At 38.8% G+C, this 18,425-nt stretch overlaps 1 protein-coding gene across 1 annotated transcript; it reads left to right on the top strand.

Annotated features, from left to right (window-relative positions):
* The first annotated feature begins 362 nt into the window (after window positions 1-362).
* On the top strand, window positions 363-1,169 carry LOC112024413 (uncharacterized). Its single transcript, XM_024057049.1, has one exon. It carries the CDS (start codon window positions 363-365, stop codon window positions 1,167-1,169), a length of 807 nt encoding a protein of 268 aa, XP_023912817.1.
* The last annotated feature ends 17,256 nt before the right edge of the window (window positions 1,170-18,425 follow it).

Here is an 18,425-nt window from a genome sequence, read left to right on the forward strand (position 1 = left end):
CAAAACTGAAAATGAGGAGTATGGAGAAGAAGAAGGTGAGTGTTGGTTTTATTAATGGTTTAGTTATTCCAAGTCATGGAAGAAGTGGAGGTTTGGCTTTATTGCGGTGGAAGGAAATTACTGTTGATGTTCAGAGCTTCTCAAATAGGCATATTGAAGCCATTGTTACGAAAGAGTCAGGGTTTAAATGGCGAATTACTGGGTTCTATGGAAATCCTAAGGTCCATCGAAGGAAGGAGTCATGGGAGTTATTAAAAGCTCTTAGTGGAAAGTTTCAACTTCCCTAGTTGTGTTTTGGGGATTTTAATGAAATTGTATCATGTGCGGAGAAGATGGGGGGAGTTTGAAGATCTCAAAAGCAAATGGATGATTTTAGAGAAGCAATTGATTATTGTAGGTTCATGGATCTTGGGTTTTGTGGTCCGGAGTTCACTTGGTGCAATATGCAAGAAGGAAGACAGAGAATGTACCTTAGGTTGGATCGTGCTTTGGTTACGCAAGAATGGATTGATCACTATAAGAATATGAGAGTACATCATCTGGTGGAATCAGCTAGTGACCTTTGTGTGCTCTTGATCATTGATTCCATTGTACCGCAAAGTCCCAGGAAAAGAAGGTTTCAGTTTGAAGCAATGTGGATGAGAAGAGATGAGTGTGGAGATATTATCAAGGCAGCTTGGAATGATAGTGTAAATTTATATAATCCAAATGACATGGTGGCAGGACTTAAGCAGTGTGCTGATGATTTATCGAGATGGAACAGATTAGTTTTTGGTCATATTCCTAGACAGATTCAGAACAAAAGGAAAGCCCTTAATAAGTTTGTGTTGAGGGATCATGATGGAAGTAATGGTCGTGAAATTAATAAGCTTAGGAAAGAGATTAATGAATTGCTGGATTGTGAGGAGATTATGTGGCAACAAAGGTCTAAGGTTCAGTGGATGGGTCTTAGGGACCACAATACAAAATATTTTCATACTAAGGCATCCGGTAGAAAAAAGAAAAATACCATCACTGGACTTATGGATGAAAGGGGGAATTGGATTGAAGTGGCGGTTTCATATTTTGAGAAGCTTTATACGACATCTAATCCTGATAAGATTTTGGAAGTTGTTGAAGCTATTGATCCTCAAGTTTCAGCTGAAATGAATCAAAGTTTGATCAAGTAGTTCACAAGAGAGGAAATTGAAGCTGCACTAAAGCAAATGCATCCGACCAAATCTCCCGGCCTTGACGGTATGCCAGCTATCTTTTATAAAAAATATTGGGATATTGTAGGAAATGATGTTGTAAGCATGATTTTAAATGTTTTAAATTCCAATATTTCTATGGCTGATATAAATAAAACTTTCATTACGCTTATCCCAAAAACTAACAATCTAGCTAAAATGACAGATTTTAGACCGATTAGTCTAAGCAATGTGATCTATAAGATTATTTCTAAAGTTTTAGCTAATCGCCTCAAACTTGTCCTCCCTCAAATTATATCTGAAAATCAAAGCACCTTTCTTACTGAAAGGCTAATAACTGATAATGTTCTCATAGCCTTTGAACTCATGCATTATCTAGACCACAAAAGAGATGGTAAAGATTGCTATATGGCAATTAAATTAGATATGAGTAAGGCTTATGATAGGGTGGAATGGGGTTTCATTGAATAGGTTATGAAAAAATTGGGCTTTCATGATAGCTGGGTTTGTCTGATAATGCGATACATAAGTTCTATTTCCTACTTTGTGCTTATTAATGGTGTAGCTTATGGTAATATTATACCTTCGAGGGGTCTTTGTCAAAGAGACCCCCTTTCATCTTATTTGTTCTTACTATATTCAGATGGCTTTTCCTCTCTCATTAGTAAAGCTGTAAGAAATCATTTAATGAGTGGCTTATCCATATGTAAAGGCTGCCCTAAGATTACACATCTATTCTTTGTGGATGACAGTTTGCTTTTTTATAAAGCTAATGGTCAAGAATGTCATTAGTTAATTGAAATTCTTCGTTTGTATGAAGCTGCCTTTGGTCAAAAAATCATTACAGATAAGTCCTCGGTTTTCTCTAGTGCCAACATGGAGGAGGAAAAGAAAAATGAGATTTTGGAGATTTTGGGGCCTATGCAGGACTCTCGGCATAGTAAGTATTTGAGGTTCCCCTCTATTATTGGTAAATCAAAGAATGAAGTTTTTGCAGAGATTAAATAAAGGGTCGGAAGGAAGTTGGCTGGGTGGAAGGAAAAACTTCTTTCTATAGGGGGAAGAGAGATCCTTATAAAGGCGGTGGCCCAAGCTATCCCTACGTATACTATGAGTTGTTTCCAATTACCAAAGGGATTATGTGATGATTTAGAAAGTATGATGAGAAGGTTTTGGTGGGGACAACGTGGTCAGGAGTCAAGAATCGGTTGGGTGAGTTGGAAGCAATTGTGCAAATCTAAGCTTAGGGGAGGGATGGGATTCAGAAACCTTCAGGCTTTCAATCTTGCTATGCTAGCAAAGCAAGGTTGGAGGCTTCTCATGAATCCAAACTCTTTAGTAGCTCGAGTATATAAGGCTAAATACTATCCCCATGGAGATGTCCTCATGGCTAGTTTGGGTTTTAGACCATCGTATGCTTGGATGAGCATATTGCAGGGGCTTGAGGTGGTTAAAAGAGGTATGTGTTGGAGAGTTGGTAATGGAAGGTTGATCCATATATGAAATGACAAGTGGCTGCCTACCCCCACAACATACAAAGTGGTCTATCCGCCTTGTGGTTTTGATAATTATCCCATGGTCTCGGCTCTAATTGATTATGAAACTAGAAGATGAAGGGCTGATCTTGTTAAATCTATATTTTTGCCCTTTGAAGCAAATACAGTTCTTAATATCTCAATCAGCTATAATCTTCTTAAGGACAAAATTATTTGGGTTGGAAATAAGAATGGTGTTTTTACCGTCAAAAGTGCCTATTATGTAGCTCTTAATATGGTGGATTCATTTGAAGAAGGAGAAAGCTCTTATGGGAATCCTAGGGAGTGGTTATGGAAGAAGGTTTGGCACCTAAATATTCCATCAAAGATCAAAATCTTTCCTTGGAAAGCATGTGTAGATGCCCTTCCAACTATGGTGAATTTGAAGAAGAGAGGTATTAGAGAGAATGATTTTTGTCCTTGTTGTGGATGAGAAGTGGAGTCAATTATTCACTCTATATTCCATTGTGAAGTAGCAAAGAGGGTTTGGGACTGTTGGGGTACCCGTTTTGTTGAGAATGGGCTGAAGCTGTATGATGTTGCTGATGTTGCGCTGCAAATACTAGATAAAAGAACAGTTCGAGATCTTGAAATTTTTTTCGGTATTGCTTGGTCGATATGGTATAATAGAAACTTAGTTGTTTTTTAGTCAACCTGTAGATTGCCGAGCCATATATGTAGTTTTGCCAATAGATGTCTTCATGAGTATAGGATGGCAAGGGTGGCTTTGAATAAGTGTCAGGCTGTTGAAAATGGTGGATGGACTCCTCTGCCTCCTGGAGTTTTCAAGGTGAATGTAGATGGGGCGACATCAGTGGATGGGAGAAACTCAAGTATTGGAACTGTCATTAGAGACTCTTGTGGGACTGTCATAGCAGCTGGTTGTAAGTATTACCAAGACCATTTTTCAGTAGTTGAAGTGGAGGCCCTTGCTATGGAGGTTGGGATTTTACTTGCTCGTGACATGAAGATATCTCAAGTTGTAATTGAATCAGATGCTGAATCTACAGTTAGTGATATTAATGAGAAGTTTGTGGAAGGTAGCCTTAGTCATTTGTATCAAGGAAGTCTTGTTTTGCTAAGCTCTTTCTCTAGTTGAAAGATCAAACATGTGAAAAGGGAGTACAACAGAGTTGCCCATGAGCTAGCTCACCTAGCTAGAAATAGTGAATCTTCTCAGGTGTGGGTGGGAGTTTGTCCACTTGCCTTGCTTGAGCTGATTCAAGCCGATTGAAACTAGCTGTTTCTTGATTGTTATGTGTTCTGTCTTCTCTGTTGTAACCCAATTTCCGGCTGTTCGGTTGAATAGAAAGCTTTGTATCAAAAAAAAAAAAAAAAGTTTTCTATGAGTTGAAACTAGTTCAAATACCCTAAATCTGTTACTTTCTAAATAAAATGGTGGATTATTTCCCATCGAAAATCATCTTTAAAGTGGTTGGTGGATATAGAGACGATGACCTGACCCATGCGTTAGTCATTTCTAGGTGCATTCGTTAATGTTTGTTACTGGAAATTTATTCTAGTTGGCTAAAGAAGTGCATTCCTAAACCCTAATTTTTATAGCTTATATTTAGGATCTATTTAGATATTTCCTATTGTTGAAAATTGACAATACTGTAGCAAAATAATTTTTAAATGTGTAAATAGTACTACGAGACTCAATTTTAAATTGAAATTTATGTTTAGATAACTTTTGTAGGTTCGTGAACAGTACCATGAGACCCAATTTTTTCAGCAAAACACACAATTGTGAGCCTGAAACGCTTTCCAAATGCACACTTATTCTAGTATGTAACACGTGTATTCTAGAATCTTACAGGACAGACACTACGCAAATATCATATGGATGTACTAATTAAGTGATCATATTTTGTACAGTCCAGGCCGGGAGAAAAGTACTTAATGTTGAGATTTGGTTCGTGAACAACTTGATTGTAAATTAAATAATATTGGAATCTAATTTGAGAGAAAGAGATGAATCAATGTTTCGATGAAACCAACGAGATCCATCTCTGAACAACCGGATTATATGTCATCAGACAAATTTGTTATCAAATGCACGAAATCCAATTAGATTACATGCACTAAGTCATTTCAAGTGTTTCCAGCATACGTCTAAATTGATTCAATTTCATCAGAAAACTTATTTTATTTGTACCTCAGCATGCTAAATTGCGAAAAGAGTGAAACGGTAAATATTGCAGAGCTCCCTCCGAAGAAAATTCGATGCTCCCCCTTAGGTAAGCTATGCCATTAATTCGCAGCCATGAAACCCATTAAAATTAAAGTGGTCCACATATATAAACATCAAATATGCGTTCAATACGCCAGCCAAACAACATATGATTCCCCTAATTTCAGAAATACATATTATGGGCTTATTCTTTAACTTAAAATATAAAAGATAACAGACACTGATTTATTACATTACATATAGCCTAATATCTGTCACCACACCAGCTATAGGTATTGAAAATATCACATCGTTAACAAGAAAACGTGTTGTTGTCCGTGTCCGCCACCATGCTGACCATGTGCATGATGTCCTCCGCCATGACCATGCGGGTGATGTCCTCTGCCACCACAATGAGCATGTGGGTGATGTCCTCCGCCATGAGCATGATGAGCATGTGGTTGATGTCCTCCACCACCATGACAATGCCTTCCTCCTCCTCCTCCTCCATGATGGCCCCCTCCATGAGGACCATGACCATGACCGCCGTAATGCCCACCGCCACCATGACAATGCCCTCCTCTTCCGCCGTGTCCAGGTCCTCCATGATGTCCTACACCATGACCATGTCCATGTCCTCCATGATGTCCCACACCGTGGGGTGGAGTATGGTGATGATTTCCGTGGTGAGACAGTTTCTAAAGTATTGCTCAAATCAAAGCTCAGAATATTGGATGTGAGTTTAGTGAGGAAGTTGCTAAGGGTTTATGTGTATTTATAATTTTACAAATCGTAAAGTGAAGAAAGAACCTAAAAGTCAACCTTGCTAGTACTTGGAGTGGAAGTTTGGCTGATTAAACCGGGTACCTCCAGAACCTAAAAGTCAAACTTGCGTCAGTTGCGTGTTAGCATTTTATTTTATCACAATGTGAACTGTCCGCGCGTGTGAAGTTGTGAAATTAATAAAAGTAGATACTTTTCTTGCCAGTTAAGTTAAATATTTGTATGGTCGGCTATACCGAGTTTGTAGATGATTTGTCGTACAAACATTCAAGATATTTGTCGTACAAACAATTGGCTCTATTACCAATTATCATAGGGTCAATTTTTCTTTTAAAATTTCTGTCAGTGATGGCACTAAGCTCCTAACTTAGTCTTAATTAACACTCCACACACACACATTGTAGGAACACTCAGAACAGAATTATGAAAGGAATTCACACACACATAGCACACATAGTATTCACAGGTAGAGGTGGAGCTAAGGGGGATCGACGGGGGGATATGCCCCCCTCCCCCCTGACCTTCCCACAAACTCTTTTAATATAGTAGCCTAATGCTTATTTTGTCCCCCCCCTACCAGATTTTTAGATTAGTTTACTCTTTTTAACCAAGAGTCAAGAGATAAGTATCGCAAGTTTTTTTTTTTATAAGAAAAGATAAGTTTTACATATTATTTGAAAGAAAAAAAAAAAAAACACTAATAACTTAACTATGGACTCACCATAGTTTTTTATTTTTTATTTCTTTTCTGATTATTATTAGAAGTCTTACGGCACTTTTGGTGTTTTACATTAATTGAAAATCAATAATTTTGAGGGAATCTCAGCTAGCTAATCCATGGGTTTTATGGGTCAACAAAGTTGCTATTGCTGCAAAGTTTCAAAAGTTGGGAAAAATACTCTGTTTCAAAGTCATGAAATAGGGGAGTTTCACGTTAGCTCCCTTGGCTCTCTAAACTTTTGAATTTAAAGTGTCTAGAGGAAATCCTTACTAGCTTTTAAGATGTGCTTAAGGTCGCATCATTTTCAAAGGTTTTGTAACTTTTGTTAGTTCTAAGTAAACAAAGTCATTTATGGCCAAGGTTTGCTTTGACGTTTTTGCAATTATAATTGAAAATCATGAACACGATTTCAACCATGTTTCATTCACATAATATGCAACTATCGCTATTCTTTTTAATCTTGCCCCCTCTAAACTAAAATCCTAACTTCGCCATTGTTCACAGGGCACCAACCCCAACTTTTATTACTCAATATCAAGTACAAAAGAAGCCTAGAGAATACATACGAAATTCTCTAAGCAAAATTACCCACTCTGTTGTTGATAGCCCCAACAGCCCAAGATAAATATACAGAAATAACTGTCATAGCAGTTACTGCCAAGTAATTGCCCCTTGTCTAGGACTTGCTGCCACATGTGGTCTGACTTAGGACACCTTTAACCGATGCTGTCTTGGCTTGCTCTCCACCTTTCCAGCCCCTACACAGCAGGTTTGAACATCTCGAAAGCCAGGAACTGCTTGGTAGCTACCGATAACTGCTGCTGCACACTGTACATGCCAGCCCATTTCTTAGCACATCATCATGAGGCTTCTGCCCATGCTTTAGCAGCCTAAACACAATTGTTTCATCACATTTTAGAACGCTTGGCCCCCTACCTAAGCCCTTCTCATCAACATCACAACCCACATAGCATATCCATATGTAGCACATCAAGTAACTGCCATCAGCCCACTCACACAAGTCCATGCATTCTGCCAGCACCAGCTAGCCCAATGCCTTGCATAGCACATCATCACCACAGCAGCCCAGCACTGCCTCGCATCTAAGGAACTGCTTAGTAACTGCCGATAACAGCTGCTGCACATTGTTCATGCCAGCCTATTTCTCAGCACATCATCATAGGGCTTCTGCCCATGCTTTAGCAACCCAAACACAATTGTTTCATCACGTTTTAGAAGGCTTGGCCCCCTGCCTAAGCCCTTCTCATCAGCATCACAGCCCACATAGCATTTCCATATGTAGCACATCAACTAATTGCCATCAGCCCACTTACACAAGTCCACGCATTCTGCCTGCACCAGCTAGCACAATGCCTTGCATAGCATATCATCACCACAGTAACCTAGCACTGCCTTGCATCCAAGCCACCAAGCCCACACACAAAGCAACCATCAGCCAAACCACCATTCTCATGCACCATCCCATAAAGTCAGCACCACCTGCTGCTGCCCAACATCAAAATCTGTCTTTGCCCACCATGGCCCTCCTTTGCCATGGCCTTGAGGCATCATGTGGAGCAAGGTGCCTTCACATGCTGCCCCTCATTATGCTCATCACTTTGAATCCAGTAGGGAGACCGGGCTTGTCCCCTTCAAAGAGCAGTTAGGAGCTTCACTAAATAGGCATAAGGAGCCATTGGTGTCTTGAGAAAACATTAAGCCAAGTGATTAGCCTAATGTTGTCCAAGCACTCCAATTCCTCATGCCTTCATTAGCAACTCATAAAGCTCCTAACAAACCACCTCCACCAGAAGAAGCTGACGTCCTCGTCGGTAAGGTATCCTCATATGCCTTCAACTCTTTCTCAAATTGCCATAATGTAGATGCTTTCTCCCAACTCGCCTCTGATTCAGCTACCCTTTGCCATTTCACCAAATAGTAAGTAATCATATTTCCTCCCTTTTGATAACCTGTCACCTTCTTGTCAAGGATTACATCCACTTCTCTATCAAACTAAACCATGACAGTAGGCGGGGCACGCCTTGCCTCATTCCTTGCAGGCTCTTCTACATCCCCATTATAAGGCTTCAAGCAACTCACATGAATTGTTGGGTGAATCTGCAATCTTTCTAGCAGCTTTAATTTGTAAGCCACAACACCAACTTTCTTTACAATCTTGAATGGACCATCATATTTAGGAATTAAACCTCTGTGAATTGCCTCACTTCTGAACTTCCTCCAAATCTACAGTGTTAGTTTCAATAGCACCTTTTCCCTCACTTGGAACTCAAGAGGCCTCTTCCCTTTATCAGCACACTTCTTCATTCTCCTCTGTACTTTCAACAAGCTATCTTGTGCCTCCCACATTACTCTTGCTTGTTGATGGCAAATCTGTACACTGTAGGGCACCTGTCCCCTGAATGTTGTTTAGCAATCTGGTGAGGTGTGAGAGGCTGCTGCCCCATTGCTAACTCGAATGGACTCATCCCAGTTGCTAAAGACTTATGTAGATTGTAGGCAAACTATGCAGAATCCAATAAGTCTATCCAATTCTTCTAGCTGACAGTCACATAATGCCTCAAATAATCCTACAACACAGCATTAATTCTTTTTGTTTGGCCATCCATTTGTGGGTGATTAGCAGTTGAAAACTTCAACTTTGAACCCATCAAACTAAATAGAACAGTGCAAAATCGAGCAATAAATCTAAAGTCTCTATCACTTACAATATCTTCAGGTAGCCCAAAGCATTTCACCACATTTTTGTAGAACAAATCAGCAGCTACCGTTGTTGTACATGTACTCGGTGTAGCCTTAAAAACAACATGCTTTGAGAATCAATCAACCACCATAAATATTGAACCCATCCCCATAACCTTTGGCAAACCAGTAATAAAATCCATAGAAATTGAAACACAAGGACTTTCTGGTATAGGAAGAGGCTACAGCAAACTTTCTTCCTTTTGAGTTAAAACTTTATCTTGTTGGCAAACTAGAAAAGTCTTCACATATAATTTAATATCCAACTCCATTTTAGGCCAATAGTAAGAACGGGACAGTAATGCATACATTCTATCCTTACCCGGATGTCTTGCCCATTGTGGATCATGAGTTTCCTTCAGCAACTCTCTCTGGATATTCCCACTTGGTACAAACAACTTACCACCCTTGGCATACAACAACCCATCCTCAAGCCAATAACGCCTCACAAGGCCTGCAATTACATCCTGCACCAGCTTTTGATAAGTAGCATCAAGTTTAGCACTCTCTTTGATCCAATCCACAAAATCTAACTCCACTTTAGTCAAGACAGCCACATACTCTTATACTTGTTTGCGGCTAAGTGTATCTGCTACTTCATTGTGCTTGCCTGGTTTATGCTCCCACACAAAATCATATTCTTCCAGCAACTCTTGCCACCTAGCTTGCTTGGGTGACAACTTCTTTTGTGTGTTAAAGAAGTTATTCGCCACGTTATCTGTTCTCACCACGAACTTTGGCCCAAGCAAATACATACGCCACGCCAACAAACAATGTACCACTACAATCATCTCTTTTTCATGAGCTGAACACTTTTACTCTACTTCATTCAACTTTCTGCTCTCATAAGCAACGTGATGTTTCTCTTGCACCAGCACACCACCAATTGCTTTGTCAGAAGCATCTGTATGGACTTCAAAAGGCAACCCAAAATTTGGTAGACGCAGCATAGGCTCACTTGATACAGCAACCTTCAGCTTCTCAAAAGTGACTTGACATGTGAAAGATCAATATGTGTCTAAAATACCCTTGAACGTTTTGACCCCCAATTACAAAATATCAATTTAAGGTTATTATCAAACAATGAATGTGCGGAACATGAACATAAGTCAAACACAGAATTGATAAACAATCTAAGCCAATTATAATCACATCCACAACAGAAAATAAAAGGTAAAGATAAAGGAAGAGAGATGCAAACACAAAGATAACACGCGATGTGTTATCGAAGAGGAAAACGAAGCCCTCGACTTAAAACCTCTCCGCCGCCCTCCAAGCAGTAAATAATCTACTAAAGAATGTAGTTGAGATACATGAACAGCAGAAGGTCCTCTAAGCCTAATCTACCTAGTGTACCTAATCCCTCCAAGGTTCTTGCTCCAACGAGGTTGCCCCGAACCTATTTCTTCTTTAGCTTACTGGATTTTCCTATACATCATAGCATCAACCAGTAGTTATTGGTTCCTTCCAAACTGCTTCCCTTAACACCAAATGTACATTCTCACAGACGTGGGTGTGATGAGAAAAGGATTTGGTCAATAACCTCTCAAGGATGTATCAATGGAAAGGAAGATAGTAGAGAAATTTGTAGAGTCTCTTAGTGAAGATTAGGGATGAAGCAATCTTGTTTTTCTCTCACAAAATTCTCTCTAGGAGCAATCTTGATTTCATGGGTATAAGAATCTATATATAGTGGTATGTGTTTGGAATACGAAGAGTCAGTTTTTACCAAATAGGGTAAGTTGGCAGCTTGGTCTCGCGGCTTGTCCAAGTCGCAAGTTCATGTCGCGAGGTAACAGCCTGGGACTTTGGTCCTGTAGTACGACAGCTGGCGTGACCCTTCACCTTCCCGCATGCTTCTCACGTGCACAACATTTGGCAGCTTACAAGTCGCGAGTCCTACCTGTGAGTCTCTGCTTCTTTGCACAAAGATGAGCAATTCTTCACTCTCTTCACACACTACCCTTACATGAATCCCACCTAAATACAGGATTACTAAGTGCTAAATTACAAGTAAATTGGCATGAAATAAAGCCAACAAGATGGTTGATAAATTTCAACCTTACAAACTCCCCCTTTGGCTATTCCGTGACAAAACCCTAAAACAAACTCTAGACTTAACACTTGAGTTGGAAACAGTTGGAAAACTCTCTCACACCTAACTCTAGAATATGTAAAGCTTTTGAACCATAAGAACAAGAACTCTTGAAACACAACAACACAATAAGTTCATTGTATGCAAAAAACTTGTAAAGCATATAGAGCAAGCACAATGTGATCAAGTACAGTGGAATAAAACAATAAACCATGGTAAGACCAAAACAAGCAATCACTCTAAACAAGTGATCACAATGCTCATTCACACTTGGAATGAACATCCGGACATTCAATTTGACAAACACAAGGCAATTCACTTGAATGACCAACACTCAACCAATGCACAGTACAAGAAGTATATGCATCTAGGGAAAATTCTACAAGGACACAAGAGTGACAATACTTAGAAGGAAATGTATAACACTTAGTTATAAGTACTGATTGAGTAAAGCACACAGGCTGTATAAAGCAAGGTACAAACCACAAAGGCCTACATGGTGCAAAGAAACAAATTCTCAAAACTTACAAAAGCAATATGGGTACAAACCAAAAACAGAAACCTTCAAAACCTACAAAGGTACCAGGTACAAACAGTAAAAAGTACTTCTTGATCAAACACCAAACACCTAGACAAAGTTTCTTATTAACACAATGTCTTCTTCCCCTTGGTATATGCATCTCCCCTATGAAATATCTCTCCCCCTACAAATGTGCACGAGAAATAGAATTTCTCCCCCTAAGAATGTGCACAAGGGTCATATAGAAATGACAAAACTCTCTGGTATATTACTCCAAAGTATACTCTCCTCCTTTTTGTCAGAAATAGACAAAAGGTTAAGGAGAAACGAAGGCAAGAGATGAAGACATGAACAAGAAGAATGATGCATAAAGGGTGCGAGATGAATGAGAAAATGAAGCTCAAACATAAGATGAAACAAAATACTACAAAGCATAAGATAAACATGACATACTACGATGAAAAAACAATGCATGGTAAGGGTAGCAAGGGGTGTGCAAGAGATGGCAAAGTGCAATGCATGACCAATGGATGGAAAATGCACATGTGGGTCAAGGTGTATTAAATACACAACCAATGAACCAAACATGTTTCTAATGAGGAAACATAAAAAACTCCAAAATTTGATACTTATCGGAGTCTAAACAAGCGAGAAAATGCCTAAGAGACATTTTATCAAACACCTAGTATGCACACTATGAACAACAATGTGAAAAAATGCATGAACATTATGAAAACCATCCTTAATACATGCTCTTTTTGCCACAAGGTGCCAACATCCAAAGCAAATCAACAAAAGAAACCAATCCCATTAAAAAATTTTGACAAAAATAAAGTTTTCCCAACCCCTATGATGAAAATCCTAACCAAGAGTATAAAACTCACCAAAACATAATCTACGGATCCAAAACAAAGAAAAGAGTTTAAAAATACCTTAGAGATGTTAATGGAATGAAAAAATATTCAAATTGATTGGGTTTTGATGTAAAAATAGTAAAAGAGGGGTTTAACAGAGAATGGGAGAGGTTTAAAACATGTTTTCCACGAAAAGTCTTATAAAAAGCTATTTTTAGGCGTTTCACGACTGGGCGAGTCGCGAAGTTCAGTTGTGAAAATTTCGTGAGTCGCGAGCGAGTCACGAGTAAGTCGCCAAAACTTCTAGATGAAACTTGCGACTGGGCTTGGCGACTGGTGAGTCGCAAGTAAGTCGTGAGTGAGATGCGAGTGAGTCACGAAAAACTCTGACACATGTTTTTCAACACAAAAATATGTTTAAGCACTGAAAAACAATGTAAGTACTAAACATGAACACAAAGAGCAATAAAAAACACTTCCAAACACATATAAAATGATCAAAAATCTTTTTGGATTAATCCATATATAGTTAAGCACACACACATCACATTTAAACAAGTATAATCGAATAAATGAATAAGGCATTCATTGAGCATTAGGCATGTGTGTTGTGTGTGTGTATCAAGTGTGGAATAGTCCTTAGTCTAGAATGAAGCTTCAATGATCAATTCAATTAAGTCATACACAATTAGTACTAAGACAAGTGGTCTATCTCAATTATAGAAATGAACATATATGACCTCCCACAAGAAAATGATTACATATCTTTGAAACTTTTCATTTGACTTCTTTACAAATCATAACATTTGATCATTTTGAATCAATACATCTTATTTTGAGATCGATGTCTGAAATTTTTGATATTTCAATTTGATGAACAAGCCGTTGGATTTTTTGGCATCATACATATTCATAAAAGTCGCTTTCCTTTTTTTTTAGTCAAATACTAGTATGTGCGACGGCTTTTTCAGCTCATTATCTCTTTTCATTTTGAGATTTACATTGGTTGAGCTCTTTAAGCAAAAAAAATATAAAAATGTGGGAAGATATATAGGCACAAGTCTATGCATGTATCAAAACAAACATGACTATTGACTAATCATTCATGACAAGCTTGAATATTGATTTACAACAATCACACAAAGATGTCAAGATTTTTCCCACAAAAATATAAGTGCATAAAGAACAAGCTAAGCTCGTAAATGCATAAAACTATTTGTACGAAGGTACAAAGCAAAACTCACATGTCATATGTGCTCAAACATATATGATCAAATTTTTTGAATTTTTGAATTTTTATGTGGTTTTAGATTTTTACTCACACAAAATTAAAATATAAAAGTAAGATCAAAACAAAAGCAATGTATACAAATAAATGCAAAATGCATAAATGCATGAAGATGTGACAATCAATGCATGAAGGGTTCTACAAAGATCGAAAAAATTAGATCAATGACCAAAAGAGCAAAAGCTCAACCATAGAAATCCTTCTTCATCCAAACGGAACGATTGTTTGGAATGAGTGTCTCAAGAGAAGTGAGACGAGGGTTGGAAGAATGAGAACCGGAGATGCACATAGTCAAGGAGTTAAGAGAATTAAATAATTTCTTTAACAACATGCTATTATCACTCAAATCCGGTTTACCCTTTTTAGCACAACTTCCAAGAAGTTCAAGTTTCTCTTTTCTTTTGATTCTTTTAAAAACATGAAACTTAGAGCATTAAGGTCTTAGATGACCAAATGCACCACAATGGTGACAAACAATGTGTTTAGGTCTACTAGGCATTTTGGGAAGGGATATAGCAACATGGTTTTGTTTTTTCTTCAACTTATGAGATTGATGTCTTATATGACTAATCACACCACAATGGTGGCAAGTTGGAACAAACTTAGATCCATCCAAAACCTTAGGTTGAAACCTAAACTGAGGCTTTGACTTAACGGTCTTTCTCTCCACCTTTTGATTTCTTTTATGTGGAGAAATGTACACCGATTTGTCCTTTGAGATAGAAAACACAATAGACACAAATTTGGGTAACACAACATGATTGCAACAAATATTTTCATCCTTTTTAAAAATAGGTCAGCAATTAAACATTTGGCATGCATCTTAAGAGATTCGTTTTCATATTTTAGCTCATCAACAAGTTTGTTAGACAAAACAAGTTTAGCATCCAAGTTCATATTCAAACATTCAAACTCTTTCAACTTTTGAAGAGAAATTTCAACAAGTTTCTTATATTTTTCAACCAATTTGTTGGATTCTTTAAGCTTAGCAATCAAATCATCATTTTCACAAATTAACTTGCTCAAATTCTTTTGAAATATCTTAGCATTTTTCTTCAAGGGTTTGATGTTAGGAATATCAACAACATCCAAAGGTTCATGTAACATAGTATCACGGTCACGATGATTATCACTCATAGAGGTATTTTCACAAACATGAGCAATTCTTCACACTCTCTTCACACACTACTCTTACATGAATTCCACCTAAATACAGGGTTACTAAGTGCTAAATTACAAGCAAATTGGCACAGAATAAAGCCAATAAGATGGTTGATAAATTTCAACCCTACAACATGCATTTGTCCACACCCATTTTCTGTCCCTTTTCAGCAAATCTGTGAAAGGAGTCACCTTCTTCGAACACCCTTGAATAAACTTTATGTAATAGTTTGCCAATCCAAGGAAAGACCATAACTCAATCACCTTACTTGGTGGAGGCCAATCAAGGATAGTCTGCTCCTTCCTCTCATCCAATCATTACCACACCTTTGCTGACCTTATGCCCTACAAACAAAATCTCTTGCTGAGCAAACTCACACTTCTCTTTCTTAACAAACAATTAATGTTCTCTTAATTTGGACAACACCTTCCTAAGGTATTCCAAGTGATCCTCCAAGGATTCACTATATATCACTATGTTATCTAGATGAACCATAACAAAGTGAGCCACGAACCCATAGAAGACATCATTCATTAAATTACAGAATGTAGCAGAGGCGTTTGTTAAACCAAAAGGCATAACTAAAAACTCATAAGAACCATACCGGGTCACACAAGTAGTCTTATGCTCATCCCCTTCAACAATCCTTACTTGCCAATAGCCTGATCTCAAGTCGAGCTTTGTGAAGTAGATGGCTTTGCTCAATCTGTCAAAGTGATCTTGAATCAAAGGGACTGGATACTTGTTCTTCACCTTCACTTTGTTCAAGGCTCTATAGTCAACACACATCCACAAAGAGCCATCCTGCTTCTTCTGGAATAGAATAGGAGCACCATAACAGGCCTTGGAGGGCTGGATGTAGCCTGCATCTAACAATTCTGTCAATTGCTTTCTCATCTTAGCCAACTCCATTAGGGACATTTTGTATGGGGCCTTCAAAGGAGGCTTTGATCTAGGAATCAACCCAATCCTATGATCAACAACACACCTTAGTGAAAGGGTTTTAGGCAGTTCTAGAAGTATCACATCAGCAAACTCCCCTAGCAGTCTAGCCACCGAATTTGGAACTTTGACAAACTTTTCCTAATTCACTTCAATCAATGTAGCCAAGTGTCATCTCACCCTTCTTCAGTCCATTATCAACCTGCATGGCTGAAACCATTGGTTCTTTCCCTTTGCCAGTCTTACTATTTCCTACCCCATGCCTCATAGGAACATAGCATGGTTGCTTCTCATCAAGGATTAACAATACTTCAAGGAATGGTAGTAAAGCAGCCACTAAATTCATAACCCAGAATTACATCAAAATTATCTAACTCCATGACTAGGAAATTCACCTTTTCTGTCCACTCGCCAACCTTAAACTTCACTCCATAAGCAATTCCCAACATCGGTTTTGCCTCTGAGTTTACTACCTTGATCTTACTTGGACACTTGCTTACTTTCAGACCAAGTCGTTGAACCATCCAATCAGCAACAAAATTATGGGTAGCACCAGAATCAAGCATACCCTCAGCCCCATTCTCATTCATCTCCACTTCAACATAAGACAAACCCCTAGAAGTACCTCCTGCACGTAGTGCATTCAGCAATTGCAAAGGGTTCACTCTATTGGGAACTACTTCATTGAACTACCCACCACCATCTTCAACAATCATGGCATTAAGCTTCTCATGCTTTGGACAGTTTCTTGCACGGTAAGGGCCATTGCAAATGAAGCAGCCAGCATTAAGCTTGGGTTGTTCTTTGCTTAGTTGAGTGGTGGAACTCTCTCCCTTGCTCTTGTTACCCCACGTTTTCTTCTGCTTATCCTTCTTCTTACCACCCTTCTTCTGCTTGTCTTTGCCTTTGTCTTTGGACTTCCATTTTTCCTTATCCCTACTAGGCTTACTAAACTTGTAGTCCACTGAGGCATCTACATCAGACATAACAGTAGGCAGATCACGCATTACCTGCCTCTTTAACTCCATCTGTGCCTAAGGCTGTAAGTTAGACATGAAATTGAACAGTTTGTCCTCCTCTGACATGTTCTTGATATCCAGTATCAAAGAACTGAACGTCTTGACATATTCTCTCACTGTACCAGTCTGCTTCAATTTCTTTAAGGTGTCTTTTGCAACTCAAGTAGTGTTGGTAGGTAAGAACTGGTCCTTCAAATCTTTCTTTAAGACTTCCCACGAGTCAATTTTCCATCTACCAGCATTTGCATCATCTTCCACACGGGTTCTCCACCATAACTTGACATTCCCTAAAAGATACATGCTAGTAATTGTCACCATTTCTTAACTAGGCACCCTAGCAGCCTTGAAATACTGCTCCATATCTCACAGGAAATTCTCCAAATCCTTGGCACTCCTAGCACCATTAAAGGGCTTTGGTTTAGGCACCTTTACTTTGGTGGCCACTTCCCCTCTCTAGGCAGGCCACTCATTGCTCTCTTCAACAAAGCAATTTCTGTTTTAAATAGGTGCTAGGTCTCCCTTGCTGCTTGGTTCTAGGTGTCCAGTGTAGCAGCCAACTCTCCAACACGATTCAACACCAATTCCCTCTGTTCTGCAAGATCATTCCTCACCACAGTAGTTTCTTCAGAGACAACATCTAGTCTGTCACACGCAGAAAGTTGTTCCCCCTCTCTAGGAACTTCAAGTATGTTCTCCAAGACAGTCACCCTTGCCTTGGTGTTCGAAAACATTGCAACCTGGCTCTAATACCAATTGTCATAGGGTCAATTTTTCTTTTAAATTTTCTACTTGTGATGGCATTAAGCCCCTGACTTAGTCTCAGTGAACACTCCACACACACATACTGTAGGAACACTCAGAACAAAATTATCAAGGGAATTCACACACACACAACACACACAGTATTCACAGGGCGCCAACCCTAACCTTTATTACTCAATATCAAGTACAAAGGAAGCCTGGAGAATACACATGAAATTCTCTAAGAAAAATTACCCATTCTGCTGTTGACAGCCCCAACAGTCTAGGATAAATATACAAAAATAACTGTCACAATAGTTACTGCCAAGTAACTGCCCCTTGTCTAGGACTTGCTGTCACATGTGGTCTGATTTAGGACACCTTCAACTAATACTGTTTTAGCCTACTTTCAATGCTTTCAACCCCTACACAGTAGGTATGAACATCCAGAAAGCCAAGAACTGCTTGGTAACTACCTATAATTGCTGCTGCAAACTCTGCACATGCCAGCCCATTTCTCAGCACATCATCACGGGGCTTCTACGCATGCTTTAGCAACCCAAACAAAATTGTTTCATCACATTTTAGAAGGCTTGGCCCCCTGCCTAAGCCCTTTTCATCAGCATCACAGCCCACATAGCA

Source organism: Quercus suber, unplaced genomic scaffold, assembly GCF_002906115.3.
Source record: "Quercus suber isolate HL8 unplaced genomic scaffold, Cork oak 2.0 scaffold_44, whole genome shotgun sequence".
Classification (NCBI taxonomy): domain Eukaryota; kingdom Viridiplantae; phylum Streptophyta; class Magnoliopsida; order Fagales; family Fagaceae; genus Quercus; species Quercus suber.